This window comes from Dreissena polymorpha, chromosome 16 (genome assembly GCF_020536995.1).
Source record: "Dreissena polymorpha isolate Duluth1 chromosome 16, UMN_Dpol_1.0, whole genome shotgun sequence".
NCBI classification, from domain to species: domain Eukaryota; kingdom Metazoa; phylum Mollusca; class Bivalvia; order Myida; family Dreissenidae; genus Dreissena; species Dreissena polymorpha.
Window position 1 is genome coordinate 26608372 of NC_068370.1, and position 18564 is coordinate 26626935.

At 36.3% G+C, this 18564-nt stretch overlaps 1 protein-coding gene across 1 annotated transcript in view; it reads left to right on the top strand.

Annotated features, from left to right (window-relative positions):
- LOC127862413 (multiple PDZ domain protein-like) overlaps positions 1 to 18564 on the top strand; it is a 248781-nt gene that overhangs the window by 153431 nt on the left and 76786 nt on the right. Inside the window, exon 30 of the mRNA XM_052401512.1 lies at positions 630 to 912. Coding sequence (XP_052257472.1) covers positions 630 to 912 — 283 coding nt within the window. The remainder of the gene's footprint in view (positions 1 to 629; positions 913 to 18564) is intronic.

Sequence of the window (18564 nt, forward strand, 5' to 3'; positions counted from 1 at the left end):
ATATATTTTGAAGCTTTTCATAAAACTACCTAAGCATAATTGTCATAGTAATTATGCTTTTTATGAGTAAAACATACCCATGGTGAGCTTTTGTGATAAAGTTTTGTTTGTTGCTTGTCTGTATTTCCTAAATCACCTGGCAGTGTTCACTCCAACAAGCTACAAACTAATTAAGGTTGCCATGGTGTAATGAATATGGTGTCTGCCTAGCGACCAGGAGGTCAATGGTTTGATCCCCACTAAGGGAACAGAGAACGTTCTTTAGCTCTCCCAAAAGAGACCTTAGGCTAGTACTGGTTCTAGGTCCAGGAAACAGACTCGAGAGTGCTTCTATAAGCCTGATGTTTTCAATGCAATCAAGCTAAAATAAGAAGGTTTATACTAAATTACTAAATATTTCAGCCCTGAGACCATGACATTGATGGAAAGTCAGTGCCATCGTATGAAGTAACATTTTCTGCCCATCAAAAAACTTTCTAAGAACATGTATTGAAAATGAACACTATAGGTCAAAGTGAATGCTTAATTGTAATAAAACTTGCTCAGACAATTTGTCCGTATGATATATCTCAGCTGAGTGGAATTTTTTTATGGTTTATTAAAAAAAATGCTGCCCCGAAATCTTTCAGCCTCGCGACATTGATTCTGACAGGAAGTCAGTGCAATCGTATGACGAGGCAGCGCAACAACTCTCGCTGCAGACCCAAGCAGAAGTCACAAAGGTTGTGGCAGGGGTAACAAAGGTCACAGCAGAAGTCACAAAAGTTGCCCCACTTGCTGAGGAGCCACCGATACAGACCAGCTCGCCTGTGAGACAACTTGAGACTGGACCCCCACCAGAAGTTCCTGACACAGCGAGCGATACTAGGCAACAGCTGGAGGAAGATGTAGATGAATATGGCTACTCTATGGGTAAGTTAACAGTTTTGTCAGTCTTTAATATCAAGTATGGAGCAAGTAAAGAATAGAGCCTTGCTCTGCAAAAATATTGCTTAATGCATGTGCATAAAGTGTCGGCTTGGATAAGATATTCGGGGCTTACACATTCTGCAAGAATTGGATTTTTGCTCAGAAAACACTTAATATAACTAAAATAGCCATTAAACTGGAAATTGTCGTCCCTTATTAGCCTGTGTAGATTTCACAGGCTGATAAGGTATGACATAATATGCACATAAATTAAGCGTAGATTTCCCAGAAGAAGGCTCAAATAGTAAGATCAGCCATCAAAACAAGTGCAAGCTTGCAAGCCCTGGGCCCGCATACACCAACAAACTCGACTCAGACCAATTCGTATTTTTGCGGGATTGTTCTTGATTTTAACAGTGATCTACCATATATGTCCTTACTGACGCACACTGCGCGTTACATTGGAACCACTATTACCTATTCCTCACATTTTACCAGTGTAACATTTTCATTATCTGGCGCTCACAACATTGTTTAATCCAATCGTATGACATAGTCTGCTGCAGACCTGCTACATCGCGATGTCAAATTTAGCGCAAATCAGCCGTGGATCCCAATTTATTTTATCGTCTTAAATATTTCCCCATTAAGAGATGCTCACCATTAAATCCAGTTTGACCCGGAATTTCGCGCCTTAACTGCATCTGGTTGATAAGTATTTATAGTTTGACAAACAATACATCCGAACACTGACTACCATACAGTTGGCGTCATTGGCGTAAAGCGCACGTGTCACCCTTGACAACGATGAACATGTGGATGACAAGGAGCTATATGTTGAAACAGACTATGATAGCGCTGGTCATTAGACCAATATCATTTGTTTGTCTGTAATGAAAGAAGAAATAAACAAGTCTATATCTCTATGATTTATCACTCACCTGTGCTGACGACAATTATTATTATTATTGTTGGATTGTAACCTACGTAGTAATGCAAGTATTACTTGCACGGTAGCATATTTATGGTGTTACCATGTTGCAAACAAAATAGCCTCAAAAACAATGTTTTCAGAACATCGTTATGTGCCACTCTTTAATGGATTACGGGCTACATAAATATTATCTTATGGTTCCCATAAATTCAAAAAAAAACAGATAAGACGGCCTGTGCGTCTATAAGGGCATCGGTGTCAATAAGAACATATACGGTAACTATTTGACTGAATTTTAGATCAACATCACCATCTCTTTATTGGTCTCTGTATGGTTTCTAAATGCTTTATTTCCAAAAATTTTACAAGTGGATTTGTATAAGTTGAATTGTATGGTTTATTCATCAATGGACAAAGGATGTTATTGCTGTTGTAAAAATTGGTCTTGCATATTTTTACTCTAAAAGTATGTTTTTAATGTCTTTTCTTTACAAGTTAGTCTTTAATATGTTTCTTAGTTGGCAATTTTGTTAATATGCATGTTGTTGGGTTAATGTATTCAGTGCTTAATGTGGTTCCTTTTTGTTATGTTTTTAATACGGTTGCTGTTTGTGTTTTTTTTTTAAATGGTTTTGGTATGATTTAGACATTTGCTTACTCTTTGAATTTTTCTGGACCTGAAAGCCCTTTAAGTCTAAGTTATTCTTCAATTTTCATTACTCTTTTTCAGTGGGAACACTGATTTTCTTGAGGTTCTTAAATGTAAACTTATATTCCTTTTGCAAGATCTATACCTATAATGGATAGAAAATGAATATATGTTGTTGTTAGATTGATTGTTAAATATGGCAGACAATGATAACATTGGTAATTGCATACTAATGGATTCTGGAAATTAAACCCACACACAATCACGAAATAATTCAATCAGAAGCAGTTTTTATGTCCCCCACTATAGTAGTGGGGGACATATTGTTTTTGCCCTGTCTGTTTGTCTGTTGGTTGGTTTGCACCAACTTTAACATTTTGCAATAACTTTTGCTATATTGAAGATAGCAACTTGATATTTGGCATGCATGTGTATCTCATGGAGCTGCACATTTTGAGTGGTGAAAGGTCAAGGTCATCCTTCAAGGTCAGAGGTCAAATATATGTTGCCAAAATCGCTCATTTTATGAATACTTTTGCAATATTGAAGATAGCAACTTGATATTTGGCATGCATGTGTATCTCATGGAGCTGCACATTTTGAGTGGTGAAAGGTCAAGGTCAAGGTCATCGTTCAAGGTCAGAGGTCAAATATATGTGGCCCAAATCGCTTATTTTATGAATACTTTTGCAATATTGAAGATAGCAACTTGATATTTGGCATGCATGTGTATCTCATGGAGCTGCACATTTTGAGTGGTGAAAGGTCAAGGTCATCGTTCAAGGTCAGAGGTCAAATATATGTGGCCCAAATCGCTTATTTTATGAATACTTTTGCAATATTGAAGATAGCAACTTGATATTTGGCATGCATGTGTATCTCATGGAGCTGCACATTTTGAGTGGTGAAAGGTCAAGGTCAAGGTCATCCTTCAAGGTCAAATATATGGGTCAAAATTGCTCATGTAATGTCACTTCTGCAATATTGAAGCTAGTAATTTTATATTTGAAATGCATGTGTATCTCATGGAGCTGCACATTTTGAGTGGTGAAGGGTCAAGGTCAAGGTCATCCTTCAAGGTCAAACGTCATATAGGGGGACATTGTGTTTCACAAACACATCTTGTTTGTACTACAGAAAAACTTGCATTTGAAAAAGCTACTGAATACATGTGGGATGATAAAGCCATTACTTGTGCGAGAAATGACTTGTTTTCCAACATAATTTTACTGTTATTAAAAATTGCCGGAAATAATCTTTTCTGTTTCAAGATCAAATATCAATGTTTTGTTTTCTCAATACCTATAATAGAAAGCAACATAATTCTTATGGCCGCAAGTCATTGCTGGATATGGCAGACAACAATAACATTCTGTAATTGCATACTAATGGACTTTGGGGACTCCTATGCCATTTACAAGACTTTGCAATGGATTATTCAATTACTTTCAAACTTTCTGAAGCATTGAATCTGCATGAAAATCACAGCAGAGAAATGTGTGGGCGTTGATGCCTTAATTGAGACATGTGTCTTGTTGTTTAATAACAGTACATTTCTGAGATATTGACTTATTTATCAAGTTTTCTAACCTGAGGCCTTCTTCATGAAATTTATTTTGCAGAGATCACGTTTAATGATTTGATCTGCTATAAAACAAAACAAAATGTAACCTTATTAAATTGTCATCAACGATTAAATTAAAAGAAGACTCGAGGTGAAAAAGGTCAAAATATTAGTCATTACTTGAGACAATTTATCAACTGCTTCAATCCTTTCTTATTATTTTTCTAAAAGAAATTATTTTGCTGTTGTTGCTGCTGCTGCTCTGGTTGCTGCGGCTGTTGTTGAGGAGGATAATTTTTAATGGTGATGACCAAAATCTTGTGAATATGGGATGCATTTGCATGACATTCTGTCTTGTTTATTTCTATAATTCTTAGAACATTAAGAGGACCAATCCGCAAAAGATTACTGTAAAATATTACTGATAACAGCAATGAATAAAGATGTAATGTTTGGGCGAGGGTCATATAAGTCTCGTTATGGGAAAATTGGAGTTAACCCTTTCAGCGCTGGAACCGGATTTTAAAGGCCTTTGCAAACAGTTTGGATCCAGATGAGACGCCACAGAACGTGGCGTCTCATCAGGATCCAAACTGTTTGCTATTTTGATAGTATTCTTTGAAAAAAATCGAAGAAAATGCTAATTTTAGAAATTCAGCAGACAACATTTTAGCAGACGACAAATTTCTTAGCATGCAAAGGGTTAATGCATGTGCGTAAAGCGTGGTTCTAGATTATCCTGTGCTGTCTGCACAGGCTAATTAGAGACAGGTTGCCGTGGCGTAGTGGATATGGTGTCCACCTAGCAGTTGGGAGGTAACAAGTTCAATCCCTACTTTGGGATCGTTCTTTGATCTCCCCCAAAGACTGGTTGTTAGTCCCAGGAAACGGACTCGAGAGCGTTTCATTAAGACGAAGGCTTTCAATGCAATTGAGCTAAAATAAATAGGTTTAGACTAAACTAATCTCAGACAACCCTTTCTGCCTACACTGTATTTCAGTCCAGACAACCCTTTCTGCCTACACTGTATCCCAGACAACCCTTTCTGCCTACACTGTATTTCAGTCCCAGACAACCCTTTCTGCCTACACTGTATTTCAGTTCAGGAGACACTTCCTTGACACAAAAAATTCCACTAAAGCGAGATTATACAATTTTTTATATGTATTAAATTGTAATTTATGGATAAAATATGTTACAATAACACAAATTAGGCAAGAAAAATTATACATTGCAGACAAATTTCATAAAATGCAGCAAAGACAAATTAGCGCCCCGAGCCGGTTGTGACGAAGATAGTTTGTACATATTTTCCAACAATAACCGAAACATTCGTCTTTTTATTAGGATCAGATTTAGTGTTCGTGTGTCGTATAAATATACATATAGTTGCAGGAATTTAAAATGAACCTTTAAACTAAATTTAGATTTACATCGTACATGCATGATACATGCTGGCGAATTCGACTGTACATACATTTCGATTACAGAATTAAATAACTGGCTTATTTTGCAATTTTTGAAACATGTTCTTATTAACTTTTATTTTAATTTATATTGAAATATATGTTTAATAAGTTTTTACACATTTTATATAAATTAATAAATATTTGACAAAAACGTATAATCTTGCTTTATAGCAGAAAATGTCATCCCAAATACGCCTGTTTAAATTGCACAGGCAAATCGAGCGGGAAAAGTGAGACAACACTTTAGACGCATGGATTAAGCCCAGTTTTCCCGGAACAAGGCTCAGGTTGCCTATTCTCAGGAAGATTTTTCCCCTTCTTGGCGCTTAACGCTGCATGCAGATTTTGTCTTTTCTATGACAAATATTTGAGGAACACCGAATGCATACCATCCCAATACACAGATTTATATATTTATGCCCCCCTTCGATGAAGAGGGGGTATATTGCTTTGCACATGACGGTCGGTCTTTCGATCTGTTGGTCAGTCTGTCGGTCGGTCCGTCCACCAGGTGGTTTCCGGATGATAACTCAAGAACGCTTGGGCCTAAGATCATGAAACTTCATAGGTACTTTGATCATGACTCGCAGATGACCCCTATTGATTTTGAGGTCACTAGGTCAAAGGTCAAGGTCACGGTGACCCAAAATAGTAAAATGGTTTCCGGATGATAACTCAAGAACGCTTAGGCCTAGGATCATGAAACTTGATAGGTAGATTGATCATGACTCGCAGATGACCCCTATTGATTTTCAGGTCACTAGGTCAAAGGTCAAGGTCACAGTGACCCGAAAAAGAAAAATGGTTTCCGGATGATAACTCAAGAACGCTTAGGCCTAGGATCATGAAACTTGATAGGTAGATTGATCATGACTCGCAGATGACCCCTATTGATTTTCAGGTCACTAGGTCAAAGGTCAATGTCACAGTGACCCGAAATTGTAAAATGGTTTCTGGATGATAACTCAAGAACGCTTATGGCTAGGATCATGAAACTACATAGGTACATTGATCATGACTGGCAGATGACCCCTATTGATTTTCATGTAACTAGGTCAAAGGTCAAGGTCACAGTGACAAAAAACATATTCACACAATGGCTGTCACTTCAACGGAGAGCCCATATGGGGGACATGCATGGTTGACAAACAGCCCTTGTTATACTTAAAGTATAAAATTATTATTTGATTTAAAAAAGACCAGAGAAGCGAAGTGAAAATGGCTTTTGAAACCAGCATAAAACCAGAACCGCCTGTAAGTAACTGGCAGCAGCTACCGTTAGCTTTTAAAAGTTGGAAGTCCTGACTTCCAAGCCTAAAATTTTGGACGTCCAAGACATAAATTTTGAAGTCCCACTGTTATTTCAGAATTTTAATATACGTACATGTTCCAACTCTATCCATTACCCAATAATCCAGTATAATTACGATTTATATTTTCAAAACCAAAATACGACCAATATTGACGTCTGCAACGTCTGCCATTTTGGCATATACAATTGAATTGTGGGATGGGGGAATTCCCATTGAACATGCGTTAATCACGTGACGTGATTTGAGAGCATAGAGCACGTTCATATTTAGTGATTACAACAAATCAACGACTTAACTAAAAATGTTTCATGTACCTCCTTTCAGAAAAGTTTGCGTAAGTGAAAGCGAATTTTGGAGTGTAAAAAAGCGTCTTTCTTTTAATTATACCGAGTACACTTAATTCCGAATCGCAATATAACTTGTCAGGTTATTTAGCTACTTGTTGCATTATGTGTTATGCCAATCGGTATACAATTAATGTTATTCAATTTAAGTATATTCAAATGTTTATAAATCAAACGTGTAATCCGAAATCATTTCCAGATTTTATTATTCACGGCAAGTTAAGAACATTCTAGCAACAAATAAACATTTCCCGTGTATTTCGTGCACACATGAAAATCATGCAAAAATTAGACTTCATGTACAACGCCACGCCATCCTTCCTCGAGGAAAGCGTTGACTTAATTAAATTTGATTGCTAAATAAAAACTTCGTAGCGAAGAGGTCGCTAATATTATTGTATACAGCTTCACGTGGGGTCAGCATGTATTCTGCTGTCTAAGCGCTGATTGGCTGATACGCTTACCAAGAAGCATGTGATTGACAGCTGGAAAAATCAATATTGACCACTCGCTGAGAAATTCATTGAAAACTGTAGGCGGAGCAAAGACCTATAGGTCTTTGGGCGGAGTTAACGGTCTAAATAACCCGATTTACTGTTGACATGTGTGCGTGTTGTGTATTCGCAAACAGCGTACATGTGGATTATCGGACGTCCAAGGGACTTCCACCATTTGCATAATGGACATACGACTGCCGTTTTCGGGCGTAATTTACGCCCGGACGTCCACTAACGGAAGCGCTGACTGGCAGTTTGTTCAGGTTTTATGCTGTTTGCTTCTCATCAGTATCTAAGAATTTGAGATGAAGCATTTTAAACTTGAATTAATTATGAAACGTCTTTGATTAAATTTAACTTTCTTTGGGACTACAAATGCGTCAAAATACATATCTTAGTGTGAAAGGGTTAAACTCCAGTATCTAATTGACCTAGTCTGACTTTAACTTTATTAGACTGTTTAGAAAGTCGTTAGTTTCAAAGACCTTGGTCATTAGTTGAAAAGATCTCATTGGTAATTAAATTAATTCTTTAGATATATTCTTTGTATTTGTCGCTTTTGTCATTATAATGGCTTGGGAAAAGGTATAACTGAATATTGATATAGTAGCAGAACAGGTGTTAATGATAGCTGCTATGCTTTTAGAGTATAAAATTGTTATTTAATAAGGTAAATAGACCAGGCGATCTTCACAAAAGTGCTTGTAATGATCCTAGCCTTGGGAAAACCAGGCTTTACCCTTTCCAACTCAGAAGCAAGGTGATAATGGCTATGTGCAAACAGCATAAAACCAGAACAGCCTGAGAGTAACTTGCAGTCTGTTCAGGTTTACTGCTGTTTGCTGCTCACCAGTATCTAAGGATTGGAATATTAATGAAGCCTTGAAAACTTGATTCTAGTAAGAAAGGCCTTTAATTAAAATTAAATTTCGTAAGGACTACAAATGCGTTAAAATATGTATCTAAGTGGTACATGGTTAACTCAGGTTTACCAAACAGAGGCTCAAATCTATTGCAACAAATAGCATTTATGAGTTTGATTCACAAAGGGTGGTGATCTGTCAAAACTGGAAAAATGTATCATAAGGTCAGCTTGCATGTTTGTATTTGTTATATTATTCTCATGGGAGAAAGGGGCAATCTAATTCTTCCATTTCAAGAAACTGATTCCAGTCTTGTATTTCTTGGGATTTAAGAATCCATACTCCTCAGAGTAAGTGGCATAATCCGTTTGCACGGCTGCCATGGACTGATCCTTCATGTAATTGGAATCTATAATACGACTCTGGCTTGTCTAAACCAATATACATGTATATGATTGTGATGAATGTGGCTTTTTGAGTTTTGTGGTGGTTTTTTGTGTTGTTTCTTCTGATGTATTTGATGATAAGGATGAGGATCATAACAACTGTAATCATTTGCTGCTGCTGATGGTTGGTATTTCTGATGATGGTGATGATGATGATGATGATGATGATGATGATGATGATGATGATGATGATGATGAATAAAAATAAGAAGAAGAAGAAAAATAATAATAAGAAGAAGATGATGATGATGATGATGATGATGGTGATGATGATGATGATGATGATGATGATGATGATGATGATGACAAAACCCTGGAAAAGTATTCACATAGCCTTCATATCAGATAAACAAAATGGTTTAGAATGGTTCATGAAGCATTTATGCCTACTGCATAATTGATAAGAATTGTTAAAACTTACTGGAGACAAAACCAGTTTCATGTTTGCTTTAAAAATGTTTGCATATATAAACAAAACAACTACTTCTAGATTCTGACTAACAAATTTTGTCAGAAGAATTTTTTTTTTTTAAGAATATAAGAACCAATATTTTCAGTATAGAATACTTCAACTGCAGCATTTTGTAAAGAAAATAGATAAATAGAGTTGTAGACTGAGTTAAGAGCGTGGGAAATGCAATATTGGAAATTATGTTTATTCCAGAGAGAGAGAAAGTCGTAAAGTTCCAATTTCTTACTTGATTTTCTTGTTGCTTGAAGCGTTCTGTGAGTGGACTTTACTATTTAGTGACGGCTAGACAACACTCTTATTGAAGGCTAGACAACACTCTTGTCAGTGGCTGTTGAAGTTTTTGAGGAGTTTACAGCCTCAATAGGCTACAAGTGGGGAAGTAATGTGTTAGGTCTTCCTCTCATAAGGAGAGATACTGATGTGGAGTTAATATGTTGTGGAGTGACTGTTAAGGATGTACACATATTAATGAAAGGATGTATATAGTAATTGATGAACAGATATATTTAAAATTGTGAACATTATGTTCTGCTGTTACTGTGAGTAAATTCAAAAAAGGTCACCAAATTGTCTTAATATTCTGTGGTAAATAGGTTGATAGGAAATAAACTGAATATAACTATTAAGTTAATCAGATAATAAATAATATGAACTAATGAAGGATACCAATAATTAATAAAAAAAGTTCTTGGTGAGCGTTCAATTATTGAACTTTAGTGTATGGATTGTTCCTAGAAATGATCCTAGCTCTACGGAAAGATGGGCTTAGTTCATGTGCATTAACCCTTTGCATGCTGGGAAGTTTTTCGTCTGCTAAAATGTCGTCTGCTGCATTTTCTTCGATTTTTTTTCAAAGAATACTATAAGAACAGCAAACAGTTTGGATCCAGATGAGACACCACGTTCTGTGGTGTCTCATCTGGATCCAAACTGTTTGCAAAGGCCTTCAAATTTCGGTTCCAGCACTGAAAGGGTTAACCCTTTCCCACTCAGATGCAAAGTGAAAATGGCTTTTGCAACCAGCATAAAACCAGTTTTAATGCTGATTGCTACTCATCAGTAACTAAAGGTTAAACATGAAGCCTTTAAAACTCAAATCTAGTAAAGAAGATTTTAAATATAATTAGATTTTCTAAGGGACTACAAACGCGTCTAATTGAGTTTATCAGGGGTAAAGGGTTAACCCATTGCATGCTGGGAAATTTTTCGTCTGCTAAAATGTCGTCTGCTGAATTTCTTTAATTAGCATTTTCTTCGAATTTTTTCAAAAAATACTATCAGAATAGCAAACAGTTTGGATCCTGATGAGACGCCACGTTCTGTGGCTTCTCATCTGGATCCAAACTGTTTGCAAAGGCCTTAAAAATTCGGTTCCAGCACTGAAAGAGTTAAGTGTGCCACAGATTATACAGGGACAAGACTTTCAGCCTAAATTGATTTTTGCACAGAAGAGTCATTCTTTCAACAGAAAATACCATAAAAGCAGAAAGTATTATCCCTGATTAGCCTGTGTTGTCCCTGATTAGCCTGTGCACCAATCCATGTCCCTGCGCACATGAATTCAACCCAATTTGACCAGAGCGAGACTCAGATGTTGAAGTGCTGTGGTATAAACGCAGCGCAAAACATGAACTCTTTTGGCTTTTATAAATCCATTTCAGGTTAATTTATTAATGGAGCACTGCTGTATGGCATCCTTTTTGATTGCTATGGAAAGAAAGAGTGCGTGGATTTTGATGGGAAGATATCCAATTTTTCATGTATACATTTCACAGGGCACTATTCGTCCATAATTCTTTTACTTATTAATATGAGAAAAAGTGAACTTAGCTGGAGGCTGATACATTTATGTATACAATTGTGACAAATACCAATTGCAACTTAATTTTTATAATGTTTCATTTGTATTTATAAACTGAATAAGTCATAATTTCATGAAATTAGTTTATGCGGTTCAGAGTAATATAATATTCTAACATTTCCCCACTATAAGTCTCAATACCAGCATTTTCATCAGTCTCAAATCATTTGAATTTAAACCTTTCCCACTTAGAAGCTAATTGAAAATGGCTATGTGAAAACAGCATAAAACCAGAACAGCCTCTGAGTAACTCGCAGTGTGTTCAGTTTTTATGCTGTTTGCTGCTTATCAGTATCTAAGGGTTGGAACTGAAACCTTTAAAACTTGGATCCAGTAGGAAAGACCTTTAATTAAATGTAACTTTCTATTAGGGACTACAAATGTGTCAAAATACGTATCTAAATGGTAAAGGTTTAACACTGTGGACAATCTTAAAGTATTAATAGTTCACATCGGAATAAAACATTGGTGCTTTGACAGGCATATGAAGTTGGATATTGGACGGACATCAATGTAATTGAAATTCTGCTTGGTTAAGTCTGAATTGGATTATTGTATTGGATGTTGCAGGAGTAATAAGATACGGTACACACACGGCACATTTGTTCTCGAATAAGTACAAATTAGAAAACATTTGTACAGAAATGCAGAAGTGTGATTAATAACTGTTGTTTTTCATCTATTTGTGGTTGACTGAAGGATAAATGATTTTGAATAAATTGAAATACTGAATTGATGGAGAAATGATTTGGAATAAACTAAAATTCTTAAATGAAAAAATCAACACAAATAGAGTATGAAACTGAAATGCAGGAAGAGTTTCATAGAAGATTACACATCAGTTAAATTTAATTATAGTTCCTTAGATCTTTAAAGATAAATTTGTGCAACATGGGGTCGAAAGTTCTGTGCAAGCTACCAATATGTTAAATAAGATCAAAAGGCCAATGAAAGTATATGAATAGTAATAGTTTAATGATTTAAACAGAGGGACCATAGAATTCCACAGTTTTTTCCAATAAACTTAACTGGCTCCGTCTCTAGATAACATAATAGGGAGTGTTGCACTGTTCACAGTGTTTGAGCATTTCAAAATACCTAAATATCTCTGTTGGAATATAATTACATGATGACTAAGGAATATATTAGCAGCAACAATTATAGAAGTAGCAGCATTCACAGCAGCAACAACAGCAGTAGCCGGCTGGTTCAAAATGAACCTGCATATTGACGAAACACCAGAAGGTACATGTTTGTATACTTGTTTTTGTGCTGACTTTTTACTCGGGTGAACCATATTGAACTTCATCCTACACTAACATGTGATCATTTTAGAGGCCATGTCCATTGCTCCATCTTCATGAAACTTTGTAAGAACAATTATCCTAATTATATCTAAACAAAATTGTAAAGTGGGTCACATGGGGTTAAAAACTAGGTGAAATCAAACGTAAAGCTTCTGAACATTCACCTTGTTGCCCATATTGCTTCTAACAGTTTTAATAATAACAAGAAAATGTTTCAAGTCTGTTTGAAAACATGGCTGCTGGAGGATGGAGCATTTTTTATGCTCCCCATATATATATATATATATATGGGGAGCATATAGTTGCTAGTTTGTCCTTCAGCACTTCCATACTTCCGCACTTCCGTACGGTCACACTTTTGTTACAGTTTCTCATAGCACCTTCAATACTTTACCGATCTCTTTCATATTTGGCATGTAGATACCTTGCATGGACCTCTACCTTTTGATGACGTTTGAGGTTACTGGGGTCAAGGTCACCAAGGCTAATAATAGACTTTTGTTACAGTTTCTCATAGCACCTTCAATACTTTACCGATCTCTTTCATATTTGGCATGTAGATACCTTGCATGGACCTCTACCTTTTGATGACGTTTGAGGTCACTGGGGTCAAGGTCACCAAAGCTTATAATAGATTTTTCCGTCACACCTTTGTTAAGTTTCTCACAGCACCTTCAATACTTTACCGATCTCTTTCATATTTGGCATGTAGATACCTTGCATGGACCTCTACCTTTTGATGACGTTTGAGGTCACTGGTGTCAAGGGCACCAAGGCTAATAATAGATTTTTCCGTCACACTTTTGTTACAGTTTCTCATAGCACCTTCCATACTTTACCGATCTCTTTCATATTTGGCATGTAGATACCTTGCATGGACCTCTACCTTTTGATGACATTTGAGGTCACTGGGGTCAAGATCAAGGTCACCAAGGCTAATAATAGACTTGATACAGTTTCTCATAGCACCTTCAATACTTTACTGATCTCTTTCATATTTGGCATGTAGATACCTTGCATGGACCTCTACCTTTTGATGACGTTTGAGGTCACTGGGGTCAAGGTCAAGGTCACCAAGGCTAATAATAGACTTTTGTTACAGTTTCTCATAGCACCTTCAATACTTTACTGATCTCTTTCATATTTGGCATGTAGATACCTTGCATGGACCTCTACCTTTTGATGACTTTTGAGGTCACTGGGGTCAAGGTCACCAAGGCTAATAATAGATTTTTCCGTCACACTTTTGTTACAGTTTCTCATAGCACCTTCAATATTTACCGATCTCTTTCATATTTGGCATGTAGATACCTTGCATTGACCTCTACCTTTTGATGACGTTTGAGGTCACTGGGGTCAAGGTCACCAAGGCTAATAATAGATTTTTCTGTCACACTTTTGTTACAGTTTCTCATAGCACCTTCAATACTTTACCGATCTCTTTCATATTTGGCATGTAGGTACCTTGCATGGACCTCTACCTTTTGATGAGATTTGTAGTCACTGGGGTCAAGGTCACCAAGGCTAATAATAGATTTTCTCAAGGTCACACTTTGGTTACAGTTTCTCATAGAGCCTTCAATATTTGACCGATCTCTTATATATTTGGCATGTAGGTAATTTGCATGGACCTCTACCTTTTGATGAGGCTTGAGGTCACTGGGGTCAAGGTCAAGGTCACTGAGGCTTATATTAGATTTTCTCAAGGTCTCACTTTTTCCACACAATCCATATATCGACAAAGCATCATTGGGGAGCATCCATCAGTTTTACTGATATCGTTGTCTGTACAAATGATAATAGGTAAAACATATGCAAATATAATGTTCGACCCCTAACACTTTGTCAAGCGTTTATGGATTTTGAAACAACTTGGCAGAAGTGAAAAAAGTAATTCAATGTATCAAGATTTTTATGCAATAACTAGGTCATAGGTTAATTTTTAACTCGATTGTTAGGTTATTTTTTAATAATGTGGCTTTAAAAGCAGTGTCCTGCATAGAAATCAGTTCTGTAGTTAGAAGAACAAAGGTCACACTTATAGGTCAAAGGTGAACAAATATATGGAGCTAATATTTGTCCAACATGGTTGGGTTTTTAAATAACATGGCAAAAGTTAAAGTGTATGGGAACAGAGTGTCATATGCACGGATTCGAAAATAAAGAATTGGACTACAAAAGATTTTTGCTTGTTTGCTTCCGTCATTAGTTTAAAACCTACAAAGCCTGTTGCTGTGTGTACATTATTAAGTATTAAAGGTTACAGATGGCATGTTAATCTGTTGTAATTCCTCTGTAACAGGCTGTACTGACAACAGACAATGCACTGTTTGACATTTAGAGGTTCTCTTGTGACAGCTAGGTTTGTGTTGTGGCGTTGATCATGCATGCACTATTAGGTTTCCCAGTGGGCCGATGGATTCGCATAGCTTGAGAGTCTTCATTCGTTATTATTATTGTGTAAGGAGAATACCAATTGATGTGTCAAAACCTGTTGTTTTATTTCTGAGTATCTAAATTCTAGGACTATGGAAGAATTTTCTGGCCCATTTGTCTGAAATAAACTCAAGTTTAGCTTTATTGTGGAGATTTTTCTAAGATTATTGTATGATTGGGGCAATTACTTGTTAGCATGTCTGGGTTGCAGAGTGTCTAGCAATTCATTGATGTTTGAACTGTTCTATCATGTTTTAAAAGCATCTTAACTGGTTTGGCCACACTTTGTATTTGAATTGCACTCTTTTCCTAACTGATAGGGATAATTCTGAGCATTGATTTGATGAAATACATTCCTAAACTTGCTTGTTTTGTGCCTATGTAAACTTTCATCATTATTGATAAGGGTTGCTGTAATTCTTGGCAAATTGGCTGTATTATAACTTTATTTCTGTGTTGTCTGTTTGCTTTGAATGATCAAGATGTTCGAAAAAAAAAAGTTTGCCATGGTGTAATGGATAAGGTGTCCGCCTAGCAATCAGGAGGCCACGGGTTCATTCCTCACTCAGGGAGCATTCTCTTGATCTTCCCCAAAGACACAAAGTACTGGTTATAGGCTCAGGAAACTGACTCGAGAGCATCTTTATAAGCCTGAGGCTTTTAATACAATCAAAAATAGGCTGGTATTTATGCTTTCCACTGGCTGCTCTTTTATTTTTCTCTAATTGTGGTTCTGCACGTTACACCTATGTGGACCTTAGTCTGCTCAATACTACAAACTGTTTTCATGAATAATTTCATAGAAAAAGATAACAAATTAATCACAAATGCAAACTCACTTTTATCAGCTTGAAAGGCAACATAAGTGATCAAACAGTTTACCAGAGATTTTAAAGCTTTTTGCATGAAGCGTATTATCTCTAGTAGGAATGTAACACAGATACATCTGTTTTGCATTGAAGCCCTCAGATCTTCACATTTGTTCATTTGCAATCAAAGTGGTGTGTGTGGGAGGCAAGATTGAAATTCCTTGCAGTAAACATGCTTTCTATCAACATGCGAGCCAACTGAGCAAGGGGTGATGATGAAATGTCTGTATCTCTTGATGGCTTTATTGGCTCCTGGGACAGATTGGGTTTTCTTCTGGCTTGTAGGGATTGAAATTGCATCTGGAATTGTGAGTTTCATTTTTTTGGTTTGATTTGTTCCCATTTGATACTATTTAAATAATAATTACCACAGCAGTCAAACTTAACGGAATCGCACTTTTCGTCGGGCATGTTGCACTGATCCAAGTGTCTTATAAAAAAGCATAACTTCCAATTTAACTGTCCATCTGCTAGCTTGGCGCTTGCATTTCAAAATCAGAGTCATCAGGGGGTTTGAAATTTCCTGAATGGTATTTAATTCAATTTGACTTTATAAGGGACTACTTATTTGTAAAAATAACTATCTAAGTGGGAAAGGGTTAATGTTCGAAAGTTGTTGTTATGCCATGAGACATGGTTTCTTATTATTGAAAAAAACATTGTTTCTGGCTCCTATTCTAATTAGTGAGCAGACACATTTAATCCGTCAGCTTTTCAATGATCATTCTAAATGGGAGAGAAAATTAATTATGGCCGTCTGCCATTCGGTAATTGACCAGTTTATGCGTGACAAACCATGTTATGCTGGTAAGGCATAACAGAGTGCTGCAGACCTTTCCACTAATTAGTTGCATATTGTTTTTGGCTGGAATAAAATCAAACTTCTTCCTTGCCCAGTGTAAAATGCTTTTGGCACATGTTTTGGTGCAGAAAACATGGGTGGTATTTAAAACATGCACGTTCTTCATAAAATGTAATGCAAATCATTTTAAGAAAGAATTGTTTCTTAATTTTCAAGTAACAAATACTCAAAATCAAGGAATATTTCGCAAAATATTTAGTAAAATTAAGTTAACCCATAAACAATAGTGTTCCATATAAGTTATAGCAATTACAGTAGACTCTGCCAATACCGGACTCTCTGAATACCGGAACTCTCCCGATTCCGGACGGTCGGGCCAGTCCCGTATTTTCTCCTTCTATTTCTTTGTTAAAAAATGTTGAATAAACCGAACTCTCTGAAAACCGGAAACCGGACGGGTATCTCCGTAAATTTGGTCATTTTCAACGTAAAATACATTGAGTATACCGAACGGTCTAAATTCTCAAGATGCCCGAGGCGTGAAAATAACAATACCTAGTCAGCACAGCGAGTGCGGTGTCACACATTTTGCTCGCGCAATTACCGATAATCGGATTAAACATACCATAAAGGTGTCAAGTCGTTACCGCGCTATGGGAGTCCGATTAAGTAATGTTAAACAAACTGTGAGTGTCTATAATAGACTCGCGGTAACACCAAAAAGTGATTGACTCGATCGTTGTATTAATTATTTATTATCGCCTATGATAAACAATTTAATTAAAAAATTATGCATGCCGTTCTTATCTTATTAAAGATCTTATAGCCAGGTTTTTAACATAAAGGAGAAATGTGCTTTCAAGCAAAGAGTGATCTTGGACTTTTTCGTGAAATCGTAAACTTCAAGAATTAGTAGGTTTTGAGATTATGAATATCTTAAAAAATATCTTTAAAAATTATTATGACGCTGTTGTTTGCTTGTGTGTGTGTTAATGATAATAAATCGTGTATCTACAACAATCTTATTTGTGTCGTCACTCGCCTATATGACAAATGCCACGTACGTACATGTATAAAGCACCACGCTCACTTTGGGATAAATCAAAACAAGCCGGTTTGGAATATTTTTTGCTTTTAATCGATTAAAAACACATTTTTTAAGAATGCAATTAACATCATCAGTACCTGCGTACAGTTATCACATGGTACATGTAAATGTATATGGTTTGTTTTATTTTTATGTGATTCTGTACAAATGCATACCATGTATATTTTCGCAATATGCAAACTCTTGGTAAACCGGAACTCTCTGAAAATCGGACGATCAGGCCGGTCCCGAGACCGTCCGGTTTACAGAGAGTCTACTGTATAGCCAATATTTCAACGCTAGATATGCTTGTTTCTCTGCTTATAAGTTAAAGCAATAGCCAGACATTTCAACGCTTGTATGATAAGAAATGCTTTTTTTGTGGCACAATATATTCCATTTTAGTTTCCTGCATGATATCCATCCATACGACACAAAACAATAACACGGTACATGATTATGTGTTGAATATATTATCCAACAAAAAAAAAGAAGAGAATTTTGTATCATGTAAAATCAATGTTACCAGACCACATCTAGCAATGGAATTTTGACTTTGCTGTAAGGAACATTGATTTTTATGTGTGAGCTTAATTTTTAACTCGACTATTATATAATTGAAATATATATAGTGAAGCTATCCTACTCACCGCGGCGTATTTTGCATACTTGTTTACCAACATGACCTCAACCTATAAACAAGAGCAGACAGCTCTATCAAGCATTTTGTCATAATTATGG